The sequence below is a fragment of the Cherax quadricarinatus genome, chromosome 38 (genome assembly GCF_038502225.1).
Source record: "Cherax quadricarinatus isolate ZL_2023a chromosome 38, ASM3850222v1, whole genome shotgun sequence".
Lineage (NCBI taxonomy): Eukaryota > Metazoa > Arthropoda > Malacostraca > Decapoda > Parastacidae > Cherax > Cherax quadricarinatus.
In genome coordinates, this window is record NC_091329.1 from 63,361 (window position 1) to 86,910 (window position 23,550).

Consider the following 23,550-nt stretch of genomic DNA (forward strand, 5'->3'; position numbering starts at 1 on the left):
GTATAGTGAGGATCAGTTACAGCAGTGTATAATTTTTATATTAATGGGATAAATATGTCTCCACTCTTTCTTCAAGGTCTTTTAACAATATTTTGTTTTTTCTGTATTTTGTATGAGACTAGAGCCCTACCAAGGGTAGGTTGTTTACCTAATGTAAACACCAGAGCAACATGTGAGTCAGGCCTTTCTTGGGGTCTTGAGTCACTACTACACACTGAGATACAAAGGTAGTAGGTATCTACCTCTTTAGATTTTTATGACGTACTTGTAGAAATACAGAATCTTTCCTAATAATTTGCCAGTACTGCATGTAAAAACCAAAAGCCATGTGGTGTGGAAACAAAACAGTAATGTTGACAGTGCATGTCATTATGAGGATAGGTTTGTCATGTTTAGATGTACAGTACAGTAGGGCCCCGCTTTAGGGCATTCCACTAATATGGACATTTCAAATTATGACCAAAACTCGCTATATGGCTCCCCCACCCGACTCTAATACAGTCACCATGCGCCACCTGGTTTGTTTACATTCTCCGTGAGCACATCTGTCCATTATGTCTGGAAACTTTCCAAAATTTGAAGTGTTTTAAAGTTATTTCATATTTTATGTATACAGCCTCTCCTCACTGAACAGCATATAGATGAGGTCATGGAAAATGTAAACAAACCGGGTGGGGGGTGCCGTATTTGAAAGACCGCTTGCCGTATAGCAAATTTTGGTCATAATTTGACATTGCCGTATTAGCAGAACGCCGTAAGGCGAAACGCCATAAAGTGGGGCCTTACTGTACAATATAGAACTGTACATGCACTGTGCTCACTTGCTCAAGTAACAATACATGCATGTTGCTTCTTGTTTAAGGGTTAACCAATAATTTTTTGTACTCGGCACAATTTACGACAGGGAATTTACTGTGTTCCTTCTCTTAAACTATATTCTATTTTCTGTTTGTCCACCAATCATATATGTTACTGGTAGTTATGAATGGAATACATTTTGTGTAGAACCTTGCATGAATATGTATGGATACATACATGCTATTGAGGCAGAACCTAGGATCTTATCTTTATTACACTCAGCTTGTACAGACAAGCAGAATGTAATAAATTAATTGATGCAATAACTTGGCAAAAATCAGTCTGATTACAAAATAGTTTTGGTAGGATTACACTACACTATATTACAGTATACTAATTTTTACCATAATCTGCTGAGAAAGCCTATATGGAGATCAAATACTGAAAAAATATAGAAGAATGTACAAAAAAGAAAAAAGTTATTGAATTGCTTAAAAACAAGCATATGTAATGATGAAGGAATGATAGTTTGCAACAAAAGATTACTAATACAGAGCAGAAACTAAAATACAATGGAACCTCTACTTATGAGTTTAATCTGTTCCATGACCTTCCTTGCATCTAGATTTGCTCATTTGCAGAGTCAATTTTCCTCATTTAAATTAACTGAAATGGAATTAATCCGTTCCCATGGAATTCCAGGCACGACAAAATACAGTGGTCCCTCGTTTTTCGTAATTAATCCGTTCCTGGAGCCGTTACTATAAACGAAATTTACGATTTGCGAATCAATTTTCCCCATAAGAAATAATGTAAATACAATTAATCCGTTCCTGACACCCAGAAGTATTAAAACAAAAAATTTTTTTACATGAAATATACATATAGTACATAAACAATACAACTGGAAATGATGAATGAAACATTAACTGCATAACACTTAGCTTTATTGGAGATTCTTCTTAGTGTATGGGAGACTGGAGGAGGAGAGAGATTGGATTGTTTACAGTTTGGAAGGGGAATCCCCTTCCAGCAACACCTTAGGTACCAATTGCTTCTCTGGGGTTGCTTCTCTTCTCTGTTTCTTAATGCCACTAGGACCACCTTGAGAGTCACTCTAGTCCTGTCTCGCAAAGTAACTGTGGAGAGAGCACTGTTTCTGGCGTCTCTTTAACACTTCCCGAAAATGGCCCAAGACTTTGTCACTGTACATATTTCTCACCTTCTTTACCACAGGCTTGGCACTAGGAGCTTTCTTTGGAGCCATGGTAGCTTATTTAGTAATTATTTAGTAATAGTGGCCTGGTGGTTAACGCTCTCGCTTCACACGGTGAGGGCCTGGGTTCGATTCCCAGCCAGAGTAGAAACATTGGACGTGTTTCTTTCCACCTGTTGTCTATGTTCCCCATCAGTAAAATGGGTACTTGGGTGTTAGTCGACTGGTGTGGGTCGCATCCTGGGACACTGACCTAAGGAGGCCTGGTCACAGACCGGGCCGCGGGGGCGTTGACCCCCCGGAACTCTCTCCAGGTAAACTAAATTGAGTGGAATATTATGAAACATTTCATAGGAGCACTTGAGGGGACCTTCACTCACTGGTAAACAATGCCAGACTGGCTGGGTAGGGAGGCCGCCCCGGCTCACACCGTGCGTACGCGTCCCGGACGAACTACTATTCGCGAGCCAACCTATGAAAAGCGAGTCCATGTTTATACGAAAATACCCCTATGATTGGCGAAATTTACGATTGCCGAGAACTATGAAAAGCAAGGGACCACTGTACTTCAATAATTTCCCTAATATCAACTCTATGGCTTATTTATCTATCACAATTCATCTAATATGACATAAGAAACAATATAAATAACATAGAAACCTCATATATATTCTAGAATGAATAAAATATGTCATTCATGTAGAGGTATCGACGGCGTTGGCGGTGGACGAGTTTTTCTGGAGACAAGACAAAATACTCCTTGAATAATTTCGCTAATATCAACTCTATGGCTTATTTATCTATCACAATTCATCTAATATGACATAATAAACAATATAAATAACATAGAAACCTGATATATACTCTAGAATGAATAAAATATGTCATTATGTGACAGGTGGAGGTGGCCACAACTGCTTCTGCATTGTTGTGGCGGCCTTTTGAAGCTGTCTATTATTATAATTATTATTATACTGTATAGTATATTATTATTATACATGTATTGTTATTATACGTATTATATTAATATTATATTAATGTATTATACTATTATTATTATATGTATTATTATTATTATTATTATTATTACAATACAAATAATTTGTAATTTTTATTCACACAAAAAATAGAAGATTTACTGTTATGCAGCTTACTGCATTATTGTAATAATTGTATAAATAATGTCAATCCATTCATGACTGCATATTGGAATGGGCAGTGACGTCATTTGTTTATTCTTGAACATCGCCAAAGAATCGAACATTTCTGCTACAGTGGACCCTCGACCAACAATGGCATCGACTAACAATAAAATTGGGTAACAATGCGTTTTTGCGTCAAAATACTGGTTCGACCAACGATGAAAAACTCAGGTAAGGCCAGTCTTCCCGAACGCATCCACCTCTCCGTCCAGTCTGAGCGCCTCAGCTGCCCTGCCTTCAGCTAGTGTGCCATTGTTTACAAGCCAGGGCGGACGCTTCCACGCATCCATTCAATACATTTTCTATTATTCCTTTGTTTTTAGTACTTGTAACTGCTAAATAAGCCACATGGGCCCAAAGAAAGCTTCTAGTGCCAACCCTGTGGTAAAAAGGGTGAGAAATACTATTGAAATACTATCATACCACAATCAGCTGTTGCTGCACCACCATCAGCTGCTGCTGTACCACAGTCAGCTGCTGCTATACCACGGTCAGCTGCTGCTGCACCACCGTCAGCTGCTACTGTACCACAGTCAGCTGTTGCTGCTTCTACACCACCGTCAGCTGTTGCTGCACCACCATCAGCTGCTGCTGTACCACTGTCAGCTGTTGCTGCACCACCATCAGCTGCTGCTGCACCACCGTCAGCTGTACTACTTGATGTGGAGAGTGTTGTTGGTGTGGCTTAACAAGAAACAATTACCACGAAACTATTAACCCCAGACGGTTAGCCACCTAGGATAACCCAAGAAAGTCAGTGCATCATCGAGGACTATCTTACTTATTTCCATTGGAGTCCTTAATCTTGTCCCCCAGGATGCGACCCACACCAGTCGACTAACACCCAGGTGAACAGGAAAAAATGCCTGGAACTAGTGCTCATGTTGGTGAATTTATGGTCAGCAAAGGTTGTTTTGAGAGATTTAAGAATTGTAGTGGCATACACAGTGTGATAAGGCATGGCGAAGCTGAAAAATTCCAACCGCAACAAGTATTCAATTGTGACGAAACAGGCCTGTTCTGGAAGAAAATGCCAAACAGGACCTACATTACTCTGGAGGAAAAGGCACTCCCAGGACACAAGCCTATGAAAGACAGGCTAACTCTCATATTTTGTTGTAATGCTAGTGGGGATTGCAAAGTGAAGCCTTTACTCATGTATCACTCTGAAAATTCCAGAGTATTCAAGAAAAACAGTGTCTCATCACTTATCAATATTCTTCAATAAAGGCAAGTGTCATTTTAGTACGTATTTATTTATGTATTTACTGTGCATGTCTCATTGTTTTCTTTGTAGGGAAATGTATATTTCATGTAATTAAAATTATTTTTTTTAATACTTTTGGCTGTCTGGAACGGATTAATTGGATTTCCATTATTTCTTATGAAGAAAATTAATTCAGCTAACGATAAATTCGGCTAAGGACAAGCTCTCTGGAATGGATTAAAATCGTTAGTCAAGGGTCCACTGTACTTTGAGCTCAATTTCAAGGTACTTTTTGTCATAAAACCAATCAAAATCACATCTATTTCAGTAATATATCTTCCATTCTATCAAATGAGACCAAAAAAACGAGAATACAACCATAAAAACCATACGAAAATACCGATATGGGGCGACTAATGGCTGAGAAGTGAACTCCATTATTTATGGTCCGATTTCTTTCATTTTTGATTTACGTTAAGAAGCATCTTTCCATCATATATTTCCCAAGTTTCAGTAAGATAGTCCAACAAACAAATGAGATCCAATTCCCTAGATCAAGAGCAAGAGCCCCTCACCAGCGTCAAGGAACCTCCCTTGAGGCCCGCTCGCTTTTCAAAATTTCACTCACGTATGGAAGCAAAAAAACAACCGAGTAACTGCTCGTATTTGGAAAAACTCACACGTGGATGCGCTCACAAGTGGAGGTTCCACTGCAGTTAGTATCCTATCAGTTGTGATCCTAAAATACTTATGATAAACTTTAAGGGATAACTGGACCAGTATACTGACTACTTGTTACAAAAACCCAGTAACAGGCTGAATGCTAGAGGGGCAGACCTTTCTAGTATTCTCTGGAGATGTCTATGCTTAATAGATATCGCATTTTTAGTAACAAGGGGAAAAAAGAAGCAAGACAGAAGCAACTGCAGAGAAACAAGATAAATTTGGTAAGAAAAAGGATGTGTGGGTCAGTTTTTTTTTGCACAAATGAAAAGTACCTAGAAAAGGATAAGCTGTTTGTTGCATTTATGGATTATAGAAGATATATGGTGAATATAAGAAGGTTGTGGCTAGTGAGGCAAATGTATGGAATAGTTATTCAGTTATTTAAAGCTATAGTGTTTTTATAAGAAGCACAAGGCTCAGGTTAGGATATGTAATAATGTGATGTTCATTTTTCAATATTCTCTAATATACTAATACAATAAAACATATAGGTGAACAGTATTTAGATAAGACTAAAGAGATTTTTGTGGCATTTATGGATTTGGAAAAGGCGTATGACAGGGTGGATAGGGGGACAATGTGGCAGATGTTGCAGATGTATGGTATAGGAGGTAGGTTACTGAAAGCAGTGAAGAGTTTTTACAAGGATAGTGAGGCTCAAGTTAGAGTATGTAGGAGAGAGGGAGCTTATTTCCCAGTAAAAGTAGGCCTTAGACAAGGATGTGTGATGTCACTGTGGTTGTTCAATATAATTAGAGATGGGGCTGTAAGAGAAGTAAATGTGAGGGTCTTGGCAAGAGGTGTAGTTAAAAGATAAAGAATCAAACACAAAGTAGGAGTTGTCACATTTTCTTTTTGCTGATGACACTGTGCTGTTGGGAGATTCTGAAGAGAAGTTGCAGAGGTTGGTTGATGAGATTGGTAGGGTATGTAAAAGAAGGAAATTAAAAGTGAATAAAGAAAGAGTAAGGTGATGAGGATAACAAAAAAAATTAGGTAACGGAATACTGGATATCAGATTGGAGGGAGAGAGTATGGAGGAGGTGAATGTGTTCAGAAATTTGGAAGTGGATATGTCAGCAGATGGGTTTATGAAGGATGAGGTGAATCATAGAATTGACAAGGGAAAAAAGTTGAGTGGTGCACTTAGGAGTCTGTGGAGACAAAGAACTTTATCCATGAAAGCAAAGAGGGGAATGTATGGGAGTATAGTTATACCAACACTCTTGTATGTGTGTGAGGCATGCTTTGTGTATGTTGAAACAAGGAGAAAGCTGGAGGCAGTGGAGATGTCATGTTTCAGGCCAATGTGTGGTGTGAATATAATGCAGAGAATTCGTAGTTTGGAAATTAGGAGGAGGTGTGGGATTACCAAAACTATTATCCAGAGGGCTGAGAAGGGGTTGTTGAGGTGGTTCGGACATGTAGAGAGAATGGAACAAAACAGAATGACTTCGAGTGTGTATAAATCTGAAGAGGAGGGAAGGCGGGGTTGGGGTCGGCCAGGAAAGCTTGGAGGGAAGGGGGTAAAGGAGGTTTTGTATGCAAGGGGCTTGGAGTTCCAGCAAGCATGCGTGAACGTATTTGATAGGAGTGAATGGAGACAAATGGTTTTTAATACATGACGTGCTGTTGTAGTGTGAGTAAAGTAACATTTATGAAGGGAATCAGGGAAACCAGCAGGCCAGATTTGAGTCCTGGAGATGGGAAGTACAGTGTCTGCACTCTTAAGGAGGGATGTTAATGTTGCAGTTTTATAACCGTAGTGTAAAGCACCCCTCTGGAAAGACAATGATGGAGTGAATGATGAAAGTTTTTCTTTTTCTGGCCATCCTGCCTTGGTGGGAATCGGCCGATGTGTTAATAAAAATAAAAGAAAAGATACTAAGAGCAACTATTAATCAAATGGTGTGATGATTCCCCAGCAACAAGACTTTTATGTCACATTTACATTTGAATCAATACATGGAGTTAGTCTTCACTCTTCCTTTCCTTGTTTGATGCACTCACAATGCTCTTATTAAAGGAATTCCGTCAAAAATCTCTCTCTTGTTAAGCTTCCATTTGTTCCCTCATTCTGGTCTTACCTTTTTCAAATAATATTCCTCTGCTTTACGAGTGTAAAATAAAAACCTGTTACATTTCGCATTCTGGCAGGATTATTGATGTTTTCTTTGTCTCTTAAAAACCTCTACTTACATTCTGTACTGTATGCATTGTACTTTTCTGTGCATTTCTTAACAGTTGTTAGCTCAATAATATTAATTTTCTAAATGAAGAGGATTGGTGTAAGACTTGCCTGCATCAACAACGATCTCAGGAATCATTTACAGATATTACTAGTATTTATGCATCCTGTTGTTAACCCTGGAGTATCTTTTAAATCATGACCATGTCTCTTCTCAGTCTTCTCTTCTCTATTCACTTTATCTATGGACCAGCTTTGTGGCAAATTTCTACATTTTCTTTACATGTTTTATGTACATACATCTGACTGCCTCTGCAAAGACAGTACTCACCTATTTGTGGTTGAAAGGGTCGAGACTGAGCTCCTGGCCCCGCCTCTTCACTGACCGTTACTGAATCCTCTCTCTCCCTGCTCCATAAGCTTTATCATACCTCATCTTAAAACTATGTATGGTTCCTGCCTCCACTACATCACTTGCCAGACTATTCCACTTCCTGACAACTCTATGGCTGAAGAAATACTTCCTAACATCCCTTTGACTCATCTGAGTTTTCAACTTCCAATTGTGACCCCTTGTTTCTGTGTCCCATCTCTGGAACATCCTGTCTCTGTCCACCTTATCTATTCCTCACAGTATTTTGCATGTCGTTTTCATGTCTCCCTTAACCCTCCTGTCCTCCAGTGTCGTCAGGCTGATTTCCCTTAACCCTTCTTCATAGGATATTCCCCTTAGCTCTGGAACTAGCTTTGTTGTAAACCTCTGCACTTTTTCTAATTTATTGATGTGCCTGACCAGGTGTGGATTCCAAATTGGTGCTGCATACTCCAGTATGGGCTTGACATACACAGTGTATAGAGTCTTGAACAATTCCTTACTAAGGTACTGGAATGCTATTCTCAGGTTTGCCAGGCACCCATAGGCTGCAGCAGTTATCTGGTTAATGTGTGCTTCCAGAGACGTGCTTGGTATTATACTCATCCCAATATAGAAACTATGTATTGTGCCAAAACAAAAGCATTCACATTGCTAAACTCACAAACTAACATTTGTCACTTAGTATTTAGTCACTTAGTATTTAGTCAACTTACTCCACAATTTGTTATAATTTAGGGTTAAGAATTAATCTAAGTTTGCCCGAAATGCCTAGCCATGCTAGGTGTTCTAGTGGCCCCCTCTGTAATTATTATTTTACTACATGTAAACCACACAATAACCAAAATCTGTAAATCCTGCATTGTAATCCTTATAGAGAATAAACTTTGATTTGCTTTGATCTGATTTGAAGATCTTTCTCCTTGAGTGAGGTTTGCAGTCTTTGGCCACCTAGCCAATACTCTGTCTGTGGTCATTGCTCTTCCCCAGTCTTCATGACTTTGCATTTGGTGGGGTTAAATTCTAGGAGCCAGTTGCTGGACCATGAATCCAGCCTGTCCAGGTCTCTTTGTAGTCCTGCCTGTGATTATGTATGAATGATGGTGAAAGTGTTGAATGATGATTTAAGTTTTTTTCTTTCTTTCTAGGTCACCCTGCCTCAGTGGGAAATGGCCATGTTAAAAAAAAATGGCTGCAGGGACAAATCCCCTCCCTCCCACCTCTCAACTTTCTGCTTGCCAGAGTTACCCCTTCCTAGCCTTGTGAGCCCCTATTGTACCTGCTCTTAAAATTATGTATGAGGCCTACCTCCACCGCTTTTTCACATAGATCAATCTACTTCCCAACTACTCTGAGATTGTGGCTCATCTATGTTTTTAGTTTTCAGCTTTGTTTCTCACCTCTCAAACAGCCGGTCCCTGTCTCAACTCTAAATTCCTCCTGATTACAGTGGACCCCCGCATAACGATTACCTCCGAATGCGACCAATTATGTAAGTGTATTTGTGTAAGTGCGTTTGTACGTGTATGTTTGGGGGTCTGATATGGACTAATCTACTTCACAATATTTCTTATGGGAACAAATTCGGTCAGTACTGGCACCTGAACATACTTCTGGAGTGAAAAAATATCGTTAACCGGGGGTCCACTGTATTTTGTATGTTGTTATCATGTCTCCTTTGGGTCTTCTGTCCTCCGAAGTCATTATAGTCTATTCCATTAGTCTCTTCTGTAGTTCAAACCCCTTAGCTCTGGAACAAGGCTTGTTGCATACAATGGAAATAAGTCACTCTGTCTAACTTGTTCGGGTTATCCTAGGTTCTCTACACACATGCTGCTATGTATGATAATCTATGTAACTGTATTTATGTATACCTGAATAAACTTACTTACTCCAGTTTCTCAACATGTTGTGTGTGTGTGTGTGTAGTATTATACTCAAGCATTAAACCCAATTTTTTACATGCTCCTGTAAGTGGCTACTTTACAAGGTGACATGCTATACTTGATCTACTTTCCCCAGCACCCAATTTGAGTACTTTACACATGTTGGCAATGAGCTCTAGCAGCCACTTATTCACAAAATCTCATCTCAGCTCATAGTCATAGTTTCCTGATATTCACAGTTTCCATTTGCATCCTCATAGGCAAATCTGAATAAAATAAATTAAATATCCATTTCCTCACTTATGGTAAAACTTGTTGATTTGCCAACTAAAGAAGTATGAGTGTTTTTTTATTTTTTAACATAACAAGATGTCTTTCATAAATGCAATTATGTCACACATAATAAATACCTCCCCAAACCATACCCCCGGCCGGGATTGAACCCGCGGTCATAGAGTCTCAAAACTCCAGCCCGTCGCGTTAGCCACTAGACCAGCTAGCCACAATAAGATTCATGAATCTTATTGTGGCTAGCTGGTCTAGTGGCTAACGCGACGGGCTGGAGTTTTGAGACTCTATGACCGCGGGTTCAATCCCGGCTGGGGGTATGGTTTGTTTGCAATCGTGTCATTACGATTTCTTGAGTCATAATAAATACCTGTTGTACATCAAACCTCCAGGCTGACTGCATCAGCTCAAATTTTCTGTTACCGATTTTCATTTGTTAATGCCATTATAAACAACACATACAGTAATAAAGTTGGTAGAATTACTGACAATATGTAAAGTAAAATGTCACATTAGTTGCGCTTGTGTCCTTTTACCTAACACATACAGTAATCAACATAATTTGACAAATAAAAAGTTATATATACAATATAACAAATAAAATATAAATATAGAGTGGACCCCTGGTTATCGCAATTAATCCGTTCTAGAGAGTGACTAAACTCGAATCTGACAATTTCCAAATTCATTTTTCCCATAAGAAATAATGTAAATCCAATTAATCCATTCCAGACACCCAAAAGTATTTTTTTTATAGATTAAATATAGATTTACATACAGGAAAGAATGAAAACTCAAGTATAAAACAATAATATTACACTTACCTTTGTTGAAGACTCTTGTTGGTGCACGGAAGATGGGAGGAGGGGAGAGGATTAGGGTGATGTTCCTCCACAAATGTTTGCACCTCACTCCACTTTGCACAAAGTCCTTAATCTTTGAAGAAGGCACTGTGGCATGCAAAGAGTACGTAACCTTTATTCGGCACATGTACACACCCTCATTTACAGGCTATCTCCTGCAACCAGCAAACCAGAGACTAAGGGTTGGCGATGGGGCCCTGTCGTTCAACTAGTACCCAGGTTCCAGCCAATGAGAAGATGGTTTTGGCAATCGCATAGGTTATGTGGGTACCACTCTCCTGTCTGCCCATGTCATTCCCATTCTAGAGCTGGTTGAAGCACGGTCTGTTCTCTAGTGGCTTCTATTCTGCCTTGCTTACCATGGAGTGCACTAATACCTATTGTTGTACATAGTGTATATAGTGTACATACTTCTGTTCTAAATTGGTGAAGGATAATATAAGTCAAAAGATTATCTGCTGTGTATATTTTGCTCCCTTTACACCCAGAATAACAGCCCTTTGGGACTCCTGGGTTGTAATATGGGTAGCCTGTCCGAGAGCTGGAGCTGGACTTAGAGCACGGGTTGAGCCTAGGGTGACGCTGGAAGCAGGAACATTGTGTAGCTTGCTGTCTGGCATTGCATTAGCTTTGCCAACGCTTTACAAACTTTGCGTGTCAATTGCCTTGCTATGGTCAGCCTTGCTATTGTATGATCGCTCAACAGCTCGCTACTAGCTTGTTCAGTGTGCTCGCTTCACTACGGTCAATCTTGTGTGAAGATTTTGCAGTCAGCTTTGCTATTGTGTATCCACCTTGTAAGCGTATGCGTATTCTGCAATCATACTGTGCATAGCTAAGTGTGTTCTGCAAATAACGTGTTATGTTGGGGTATTCTGCAATCGTACTGTGCATAGCAAATAACTTATACAATGGGGTATGCCACCTAGATGAGTCAGACGTCTGGTGTCGGCATATACTTTATTTAACTTGCCTAAATTGTCCCTACAGCGTTGTTGGCAAATTGCTCGTTCCATTGGCATTGATTATGAACGCGCTTTCAAAGCTGCGGAACTGCGTTCACTGATCACTGACAAACTTCGGGAAGAGGAGATGGCACATCAGACTCCTCCCTCTACGAGAGCCAGAAATAAAACTCCGATGTTCTCGCAGGAGGAAGATGATACATCAATGGAGCAAAATCGTCAGTCTAGTGCAGCAGGGTTGTCTCAAGGTGAATCAGCGGCGTTGGCACTTGAGCTGGCAAAAATCAATCTTGAGCAGAGTAGAGAGCAGAGGGCATTTGCCAAGGAAGAGTTTGATAGGGAAAAAGAAAAAAGGCAGTTTTCACAACTTGTAAATGACTTTAGTTTACAGAAAGCAGTACAGCTTGTTCCCCGCTTCAATGAGGCCGAACCAGAACAATTTTTCGAAGCTTCTGAAAATCAGGCTCGAACCTTGAGGTGGCCAGGACAGCATTGGGCATCATTGGTTCACACAGCATTGTTTGGTAAGGCACAGGAATTTACCTCAGTGTTAAATGACACTGAATTTTCCGATTATAAAGTGGTGAAGACCATAGTTTTGAGAGCATATACTTGTATCCCAGCTAAGTACAGTGGACCCCCGGTTAACGATATTTTTTCACTCCAGAAGTATGTTCAGGTGCCAGTACTGACCGAATTTGTTCCCATATGAATATTGTGAAGTAGATTAGTCCATTTCAGACCCCCAAACATACACGTACAAATGCACTTACATAAATACACTTACATAATTGGTCGCATTCGGAGGTGATCGTTATTCGGGGGTCCACTGTATAGGAAAAACTTCAAGTTAGGCAGATGACAGCTTGGTCAATCCCTGGTTGATTTTGTGCGACAGCAGACTAAAGCTTTTACCAGCTGGTATAAATCAAGTGGTGTTGCTACCTTCAATGATCTTGTGCAGCTTATTCTGGTTGACAACCTGCTGGAGTCTGTGGGACCAGAGGTTCGAGTTTTTCTGCAGGATCATGACTTAACCACTGCATTGGAGGCAGCCAGGTTGGCTGATACCTTTGAAACTAACTGCTCCTTGTCCGAGCAGTCCCATCTCTCTTTTCAACAGCCTGGCATGAGCAGAGATCGTCAACCTTGAAGGATGAAGTGCCAGCCGGAGGGAGTACGTCTACGACAGCCAACTAAGTCACCTGGTGAGCCACGCTTCTCAACTTATGGTCCACCTGGTGAGAGACAAACCACTCAACATGGTGTAACTCGACAACAGTATCCAGAGAGACACCAGCCAGAGCGACACCAGTTGCAACATCAGCAGGGAGTAAAGGGCAAGCCTGTCGTCTGCTTCCTCTGTAACAAAGTAGGTCACATCCGTCCCAACTGCCCCCACAAACCCCAACCCATTGGGAAAATCTCTAATATCCCTAGTAACATGTCCCTGAAAGAAGTAGAGAAAGGGATGGCCCCTTATTACTGTCAGAGTCTTATTTCCCTTCAGGAAAACTCCAAAACAACTGAAGTCAAAACCTTTAGAGATACTGGAGCATATTGCTCACTTATAAGAGAGGGAATATTACCCCTTTCAAAGAACACCTCCTTAAACTCCTCTGTTTTGCTGGAAGCATTTGGAGGAGCTATATATTCTGTCCCCTTGCAAAGAATTTATGTACAGTGCAAATATTACACTGGATACTTGACTGTGGGTGTATCCGAGGGATTCCCCATGAAAGATGCTATGTTATTACTAGGTAATAACATTACCACTGTTAGTGTATGTCCTGAACCCATAATAATTAATTCTTCTCCGGTGTTGGCCATAACTTGGGCAACATCCCAAGGGTTGTCTGGCGAGAATGTTGACCTATCCTTGGACGACTCCGATCTCGGAATAGCCAATTTGTTTTACGAGGAAAACTGGCCAGGGCCTCATAGATCAAGTGAACAGACCCAGATCAAGCCTTCCTATTCCAAGGTTGCAGGATTGCCAGATATCTCTGTTTCCATGCCCGAGGGACTGTCCTTCCGGAAGGAACAACGAAAGGACCCTTCTTTGAATTTCGCTTTTCAGGCAGCCATGGGTAAACCCTTTTCGGATCATCCGGTCAAGTATAAACTTAAAAACGACTATTTGATCTGCACTGAGACTGGTAAGGAGATAGAGGGCCGACAACTGTCAGACAGGTTAGTAGTTCCAACGAAGTTTAGACCTCAAATATTGAATATAGCTCATAATACTTCATTAGGAGGTCACTTAGGAATTACTAAAACATTATATAGAATCACAAAAGAATTTTATTGGCCAAAATTAAAGCAGGATGTGAAGAATCATATCCGGTGTTGCCGAGAATGTCAGCAAGTAGGGAAACCTGGACATTCAATTAAACCTGCACCTCTCCACCCTATATCTGCTGATGGAGAACCTTTTGCAGAATTAATCATAGACTGTGTAGGTCCACTACCTAGGTCAAAATCTGGAAATCAGTATTTATTTACCATTATTGATAGAGTAACTAGATACCCTGAAGCAATTCCCATGCGCAGTATTAATACTAAAGCTATTCTCAAAGCTTTAACCAGATTTATTTCTTGTTTTGGCAGTCCTAAAACTATTCAAAGTGATCAAGGTACTAACTTCACTGCCAAAGCATTTAGGGAAGCATTAACTAGGTTAGGGATAATCCACAACTTATCCACTGCCTATCATCCTCAGTCCCAAGGCACCTTGGAAAGATTCCATCAGACGTTAAAAACCATGATGAGAACTTTTTGCATGCATTTTCCTACAGACCGGGATGAATCACTACCTTTGTTGCTGTTTTCAATAAGAGAAACGGTGCAGGAGTTTACTGGGTATAGTCCGTTTGAGCTGAACTTTGGGCACAATGTACGAGGTCCTCTTTGGGTGCTCAAAGAAGGATGGATGGGAGAAGACGTTAGCTCAACACTCTACAACCCGTCTTCAAGGTTGCAGGTGGCAGGTCAGTTAGCCAAGGCTAACCTAAAGGCAGCTCAAAATAAGATGAAACAGAGGTATGACAGAAATGCACAATTCCACTCCTTCCATCCAGGAGACAAGGTGTTGGTGCAGGAACCTATACCTGGCCGCACCTTGAAAGCTAGATTTACGGGACCTATGCAAATTGTAAGTAAGTTATCTGATGTAAATTATGTGGTAGCTCCCCTTGATAAGACCTCAAAAACTAAAACTTACCACATTAATCAATTAAAATCTTTCCATACACCAGATAAAGTCCCAGTAATGACTCTGTCCTCTACCTCTGAGGACGATTCTGACTCTTTGCACTCTATTTCTGAAATTAATATCAAACTTCCAAACTCTGTCTTCCTCAACAACCTTTAATGGAGGGACTATCTGAAATGCAAGCAACAAGTTTAACTGTGCTTCTACAGTCATACCCTGATATTTTTTCGTATGTGCCGAAAAAATGTATGTTAGGTTATCATGATGTAGATGTGGGAAACTCTAAACCTATTAAACTCTCCCCCTACAGAGCTAATCCTGAAAAGCAGAAGCTACTTCAGCAGGCGGTAGAAGTTCTGTTAGAGTGTGGGTTAGTGGAGGGGTCATCTAGTCCATGGGCTTCACTGTGCATCCTCGTTAAAAAAGCTGATGGAGGTTTTTGTATGTGTACAGACTACCAAAAGGTGAATGAGGTCACAATCACAGATGCTTACCCTCTTCCTCGTCTGGATGACATAATCGACTTTGTGGGTAAGGCTACTTTTGTGTCCAAGTTAGATCTCCTTAAAGGTTACTATCACGTACCTTTGATGGATAAGGCGAAGGAAATCTCTGCCTTTGTAATTCCAGGAGGTCATTATCAATACATGTATACAGTTACCCCCTTCGGAATGAAAAACTTCCCCTCTTCATTCCAGAAACTTATCCATCAGGCTATTAAAGGACTTGAAGGCACGGCAGCGTACCTGGATGATATTGTTGTGGTGTCTGATACCTGGGATCAACACCTATTTAGACTTTAGGCTCTTTCTGAGACCTTTCAGAGTTCCCATTTAACTGTTAACTTATCTAAATCTTCCTTTGGCCAGGCCACTGTTACTTTTCTGGGCCATGAAGTAGGTAGTGGTAAAGTTGCTCCTAAATTTGCTAAACTTCTTGCCATTAAAGATTATCCAGTTCCACATGATAGGAAATCTCTTCAACGTTTCCTAGGCATGATAGGATTTTACAGAAGATTCTGCAAGAATTTTTCAGATATTGTAGCCCCTCTTACCTCTCTTACCAGTTACAAAGTTCCCTTTAATTGGACCCCAGAATGTCAAGGTGCTTTTGACAAAGCTAAAAGATTATTGTGTACTGCACCCATTCTTTTGTCTCCAGACTTCTCCAAACCTTTCTCATTAGAGGTTGATGCTTGTGAGTCTGGGGTTGGGGCAGTACTGTTGCAAAACGGGGACGAGGAGTTGCAGCCTGTAGCCTTCTTCTCTGCCAAGTTCCAGCCGCAGCAGAGGGCTTACTCTACCATTGAAAAAGAAGCCCTCGTGCTGGTACTGGCTTTGGAGCACTTTGATGTTTACGTGGGCCAGACTTCGCAGGTGGTCACTGTCTATAGTGACCACAACCCTCTAGTATATCTCCAAGCCATGAAGAACCACAATACGAGGCTCATGAGATGGAGTCTACGACTGCAACCCTATTCTATCAAAATCTTACACATTGCTGGCAAAGAAAATATGTTGGCAGACTCTTTATCTAGAGTCTAACAATATTACAATTATATATTAGTTTAGGATGTTAGGTTACTTGTGGTGACCCCTTTCAAGCTCTTTTTTTTTTTTTTATCCCCTGGTGTGGGTTTTTTTTTTTTTTAGTGAGGGGATGCGGGCTACCGTCCACCCGTGTCTTGGACCTATGTTAGCCCGACTGTCTGCTGTCTCGCTCTGAGTTTAGGGTTAGGCTTTTTGTCACGTGAAAAGCTGAGCTCTATCTAAGAGTTGGATGGTTGAGAGGGAAGGTGGTTCCATTATTTGATGCCATGGTGGCACTGTTACCACTGGGAAGTGGGAGCCTAATCCTGAGCCTTCTCGGGGTGAGGGTGTGGCATGCAAAGAGTATGTAACCTTTATTCGACACATGTACACACCCTCATTTACAGGCTATCTCCCCCAACCAGCAAACCAGGGACTAAGGGTTGGTGATGGGGGCCCCGTCGTTCAACCAGTACCCAGGTTCCAGCCAATGAGAAGATGGTTTTGGCAATCGCAGAGGTTATGTGGGTACCACTCTCCTGTCTGCCCTTGTCATTCCCATTCTAGAGCTGGTTGAAGCACGGTCTGCTCTCTAGTGGCTTCTATTCTGCCTTGCTTACCGTGGAGTGCACTAATACCTATTGTTGTACATAGTGTATATAGTGTACATACTTCTGTTCTAAATTGGTGTGTTTATTCTGCTCCCTTTACACCCAGGATAACAGGCCTTTGGGACTCCTGGGTTGCAACAGGCACCTTCTTCCCTCTCTCTTTCTCCTCCTCTGAAGCAATTTCCTCAGCTGGTATACATAAGAACATAAGAAAACAGGAACACTGCAGTAGGCCTGTTGGCCCATAATAGGCAGGTCCTTCACAAACCATCCCACTAACAGAATCGTATTTGCCCAACTCAATTTTCAATGCTTCCCAAGCACTGAAAATTCTATTCACTCCTGTGCAAGTCCCATTCAAATCAAATCGTGTGTGGGGGGGAAGTGCCCTGATTGGTGTGTGGGGAAGTGCCCTGGTTGGTGTGTGTAGGGAAGTACCCTGGGTGGTGTGTGGGCAAGTACCCTGGCTGGTATACATAAGAAAGCAGGAACACTGCAGCAGACCTGTTGGCCCATACTAGGCAGGTCCTTCACAAACCATCCCACAAACAGAATCGTATTTGCCCAACCCAATTTTCAGTGTTTCCCAAGCAATAAGCTTTGATAATTCTATTCACTCATGCGCAAGTCCCACTCAAATCAAATCGTGTGTTTGGGGAAGTACCCTGGCTGGTGTGTGGGGAAGTACCCTGACTGGTGTGTGGGGAAGTACCCTGGCTGGTGTGTTCTTTCTTGAATTCTATCATGTTTATTGCCTTCTTTACCAAAGGGCTGGCACTAGGAGCTTTCTTTTGGCCCATGGTGGCTTATTTGGCAGTTGCAAGCACTAAAACGAATGGAATATTACAAAATGTATAAATGCATGGGATTGTGCTCACTGGCTGATAAACAATGACACTGATTGTAAATGGTGTGTCGGGCCGCTCGGTAACGTTCGGGATGAATGACTATTACTGAGCTAAATGACAATCACCGAGCCATTTTGACGAAAAAACATTACTATTTCCAAATATTACGAAATCCGACAACTACAAAATCCAGGGGTCCACTCTATATGTAGTTTCTGAAATCCCATTGTAATTTATTGTACAGTATATATGCGGGAGACAGTATAAAGATAGATTACTGTATTTCTATTTTCATATATATTCTTTCTATTAAGATTCTCTTTGTTAGGATAGAATACCTCATGGGACTCTTGAAGTATAATATTCAAAGTCTTGATTATGTATTTAGTGTCCAAAGCATAATCAGATCAACTGCTATAAAAAAGTTAATGCAACTGGATTCATCTCATTTACTAAAATGTTTTTCGTCTAGAAAAAATGTTGGAGGGCCTCAGTATTCTATCAAATGATTTTTCCATATAATATGAAAATGATTCATGGATACAATATGCTACCTCTGCTTTCAAATGTGTGAAAAGGAATACAAGCTACTCTGAGATACATATACAAGCCAAATACAAAATTATAAAGGCAAGACTAGGTGCAGACAAAAAGTTAATGGGCAGATTCTTTTTTAAAACGCAAATTAAAATTCATGATGAATGGCAAAATTCTAAATAAAATTGAAACAAATTATGCAACATAAATTTAAAGGGTAAGTTTACCATACAAGTTTTATATGTGAGCCAAAAAATTGTACAGCACTAAAAATGACAAAATTCAAGCCAGTTAAGTAGACTTTCTATAAAGAGAAGAGCCATACAAAATTATCGATATGATTGTTATCCAATGGTGTAAATGTTATATGGGCATTTACAATAAAATTGTTTAACATTTAACAATTAGGCAATAACAAACAAAATCTCTATTGCTAAGGAAATATGACTGACACACAAAGATTTTGTGAGTATATAAGCTTTTAGAAAGTAGAGAAGAAAAGTAAAATTTTTATAGATTTTGTGTGACCTACTTCTTAATGTTTGGAAACAGCCTTGAGAATAAGCTGATACATAAATAAATAGGTAGTATATTGTATATAGATTTGAACTTCTCAACTGTAAGTACTAAAGTTTTTCTAAGCAAAATATCTTTAGTAAAAAAAATAAAGCAGCTAAAAAATAAAAATTTTCTATTTCAAATGTTTAAAATTTTCTATAATGGAAAGTAAATACACAGGGTACTTTGACTAGTTTTACAAAAATATACCAAAAATACATATTCAATTTATTGTTTCTTTTGATTTACAGTAGACTGTTATATCACACATTTATTTGCCATATTTTTATTATTACACTTGAAAAATTGTGGCATAATTTTATACAACACTTTGTAAAATTTACTTAACATGGTTCCATTTGCAAGTGGGGGAAAAAATTTGGAGCATCACCCATGGGATATTCTCCTAGCTCAGGCTGCCACCTGGCTGTGGGTCAGACTACTGTGTCAGTGGGGGAGACCTACTGCCATCCCCTGCCACCCCAACACCCCTGCCACCCCAACACCCCTGCCACCCCCAATACCCCGGCACCCCCGTCCCAGCCTTTTGTGCATACATGTCTAGTACAATTCTCTCCTAGGAGCTAGCTGTGTTTGTGAATTGTGTTTCGATTTTTTAATTGCCATATCTTGTATCTGTCAAGCAATCATGGCACCCAGTAGGCATACAGTATTGCTGAAAGTGGCAAGAAAAAGTTTAAGCATTAAAGTCTTGGAGTTAGGAAGAAAACCAATATATTAGACAAGCATAAGAGTGGCTCACGTGTGGTGGATACAGCAAGAGCTTGTGGCCTTAATGAAGTATCTGTTTGCAAAATTTAAAAGAATGAGATAAATATATGAGTTTGTGTAATGAATAACCCAGAATGTCATCTCATTTACTGACTTACTGACTTACTGACTTGACTGGCTTGCTAAAAGACTTACTTGACTGATGTACTGACTGGAATGACTTACTTGACTGACTGACTTATTGACTTGACTGAAGTACTGACTTTACTGACTGGAATGACTTACTTGACTGACTGACAGACTCACCTGACTTACTGACCTACTTGACTGACTTGACTTAGTCTTTTTCACTGAAGAGGACCCTGACAAATCTAGAAGCAATGCTCTGAAACAGTGTCTAGAGCAGCTGATATCTTACTATCAGCTGTATAATGTACTGCAGGATAAAATAACCCAGAAATCAATTACAGAATTTGTGCACACTCCAGTGCAACCATCAGCTTCAGTACCAGAACCTCTACCATCCACCTCAGCCCAGTAGGGCCACAGCATAACTCTTCACTTTCTTCACAATCATCAACAAACACAAGCATCCACAATTTAAGGTAAGAAATACTATTATTTCTGCTGCAATTGTAGTCTTAAGCAGTAAAAAACATAATACATCATGACAATGAACAACAATTACATATTCACTTTTATTTTTGTACGATCTGGAGTCTAAAAAAAAAAAATTGTTTGGCTTTTTTGGGGGCTCCCAGGAATGTAACACTATTTTTCCCATAAGTTCTTCAGCTTATCTAACACGGATTTACCCAACACAGCGTTTTCAGGAATGTAACTACCGTGTAATATAATGGTCTACTGTACCTAAATGTAATTTAACTATCTTTACAAAAATCTGTCACAAAGTTTCATTGTTTGTTTTGCATAACTAAAGATATATGTAATTCCTAATGAAGATCTTTTTTATTTAAAATATTCTTAATGGCAATACTTCACATCAGCAATATGAAAGGATAAATTAAATAAATGTTAGGTACATATTTGAATATCACTAAAATATAATTGTAACTTTGCATCTTAGATGCAAATTCAACTAAATCTGAAGTATATCAAAGAGCAGATACTGCTCATCAAAATGTACAATTCTTCTTTCTTCTTTCAACACACCGGCCGTATCCCACCGAGGTGGGACATATTACATTTAGTAATATATACAGGAGAAGAGGTTACGAGCCCCTTGCTCCCGGAATTTTAGTCGCCTCTTACAACACGCATGGCTTACGGAGGAAGAATTCTGTTCCACTTCCCCATGGAGGTAAGGGGAAATAAACAAGAACAAGAACTAGTAAGAAAAATGGGAGAAAACCCAGAGGGGTGTGTATATACATATATGCTTGTACATGTATGTGTAGTGTGACCTAAGTGTAAGTAGAAGTAGCAAGACGTACCTGAAACCTTGCATGTTTATGAGACAGAAAAATGGACACCAGCAATCCTACCATCATGTAAAACAATTACAGGTTTCCGTTTTACACTCACTTGGCAGGACGGTAGTACCTCCCTGGGCAGCTGCTGTCTACCAACCTACTACCTAGAAAAATGTACAATTATAATACATTAAAAACTCACAGAAAGAATAATATGGTATATATACAAACAACCAATAATATTACACTAATTCTGATTTCTCCTTTTTCTCTAAATTAGTGTAAATTTTATCAGACTGTTGCTGCTCTGTCCCTCCTTGCTTTTCTTGTCCTAGATGCTGTATGTCCTCAAGTGGAGTAGGTGAAAGTGGCTTAGTACTTGCAGTGACCTTTTTGTACTTTTCTATAACCTGTAAGTGCTCAAATGCTTTAGTTACAATTACAGTTATTTTGAAGCAATTAAATTTATAGAATGAAAAACATTCATCAAATTCATAAACATGTTAATAGATTGTTCTCTGATCTATACAGTGTATTCAAAATTCCCTCCAACCATATCTGCTACCTTGGAACCTTTATTTTAAATGATTTAAAAGCAATAATAATGACACCACTGAATGAAGAAATTGCAATTTTAAGTTATAATTAACCCTTTCACTGTTGGTGCCGTAGTATTACGGCTTGCAAGCCAGTGTTTGTGCAGTGGTATTACACCAAAATTCTAGCGGCTTCAAATCTAGCGGGAGAAAGCTGGTAGACCTACATGTGAGAGAATGGGTCTGTGCAGTCAATGTGCACAGTATAAAAAAAAATCCTGCAGCATGCAGTGCTGCAGGAGGAGGATGGAACAGAGTAGAATGACTTGAAGAGTGTATAAATCTCTAGGGAATGAAGGCAGGGTAGGTGTCGTCCTAGGAAAGGCTGGAGGGAGGGGGTAAAGGAGGTTTTGTGAGCAAGGGGCTTGGACTTCCAGCAAGTGTGCCTGAGCGTGTTAGATAGCAGTGAATGGAGACAAATGGTTTTTGGGACCTGACAAGCTGTTGGAGTGTGAGCAGGGTAATATTTTGTGAAGGGATTCAGGGAAATTGGTTAGCCGGACTTGAGCCCTGGAGGTGGGAAGTACAATGCCTGCACTTTAAAGGATGGGTTTGGGATATTGGCTGTTTGGAGAGACATCTAAACTGTCATATTTGAACACCTCTGCAAAGACAGTGATTATGCATGAATGATGGTGAAAGTGCTGAACGATGATATAACTTTTTTCTTTTTTGAGGGTTTTTTTCTTTCTTTATGGGTCACCCTGCCTCAGTGGGAAATGGCTGATGTGTTAAAAAAAAAATCACTAATAACCATGAATAATAAAGAGGAATGCACTTACCTCTTGAGGGATGCTCTTGGTGTCAGGTGGAAGTGGTGGTGGGAAAGGATCCAAGTGATTGATTCCATATGGCCGTAGATGGTAGAGAAAATATTCCAGTTCATACATTTTGTTTGGTGGTACATAATGAAAAGAAACTGCTGTGTCTGAGCAACATTCTAAACCCTGAAAAAGTGAAGATAGCATTCAACAATTTTCAATATTACATTTTTCAAATTTGTATTAATGAAATTAGCTGCAAGAATGACTTGTCAAAAGTCATGTGGATGAAATTATACAATTAGCATGAAGCATGACTGATGAAGTACAGAATAGTATTAGTGCATAATATACTGTACCTCGAGAATGGTGGTAGTATGTGATCAATACGGTATGGCTACTGGTATAGTATAATAGATTTTATTATTTTTTTTATTAAAACATCAGCTGTCTCCCACCAAGGTAGGGTGGCCAGAAAAAGAAAAACTTTCACTGTCATTCATTCCATCACTGTCTTGCCAGAGGTGTGCTTCTATCTTCATACACCCATATGAAGATAGACTTAAAGCCTTAAATCTCCACTCTCTGGACAGATGTAGAATGAGGGGAGATATCATTGAAGTGTATAAGTGGATGACGGGCATAAACAAAGGAGATATTAATAAAGTACTGAGGGTGTCGAACCAGTTAAGAACCAGAAATAATGGATTTAAGTTGGATAAATTTAGATTTAGAAAGGACACAGGTAAGTACTGGTTTTCTAACAGAGTTGTGGATGTGTGGAACAATCTTCCCAGTAGGGTGACAGAGGCTAGGACCTTGGGTAGCTTTAAGAAGAGATTGGACAAATATATGAGTGGGAGGAGCTGGGTTTGATTGGTGTCATTGGGTACAGGAGTTAATTCTTGGGTAGCTTTGGGTAGAGGTCATTTTGATAAGGACCTGCTTTGTATGGGCCAGTAGGCCTTCTGCAGTATTCCTCTATTCTTATGTTATAAAACTGCAACATTAACACCCCT

The 23,550-nt window shown here is 39.9% G+C and overlaps 1 protein-coding gene and 1 long non-coding RNA gene across 17 annotated transcripts in view; both read right to left on the reverse strand.

Annotated features, from left to right (window-relative positions):
- The window catches only part of LOC138853721 (uncharacterized), a 181,990-nt gene that overhangs the window by 13,271 nt on the left and 145,169 nt on the right, over positions 1–23,550 (reverse strand). The window lies entirely within an intron of this gene.
- LOC128692831 (glycoprotein-N-acetylgalactosamine 3-beta-galactosyltransferase 1) overlaps positions 18,647–23,550 on the reverse strand; it is a 151,035-nt gene continuing 146,131 nt past the window's right edge. For all 16 annotated transcript variants that reach the window (XM_070091977.1, XM_070091969.1, XM_070091968.1 and 13 more), the window contains 2 exons: positions 22,553–22,717; positions 18,647–21,584 (listed from right to left, as the gene is read on the reverse strand). In XM_070091977.1, the coding sequence (XP_069948078.1) occupies positions 21,417–21,584; positions 22,553–22,717 (333 nt within the window). In that variant the 3' untranslated portion in view covers positions 18,647–21,416. The remainder of the gene's footprint in view (positions 21,585–22,552; positions 22,718–23,550) is intronic.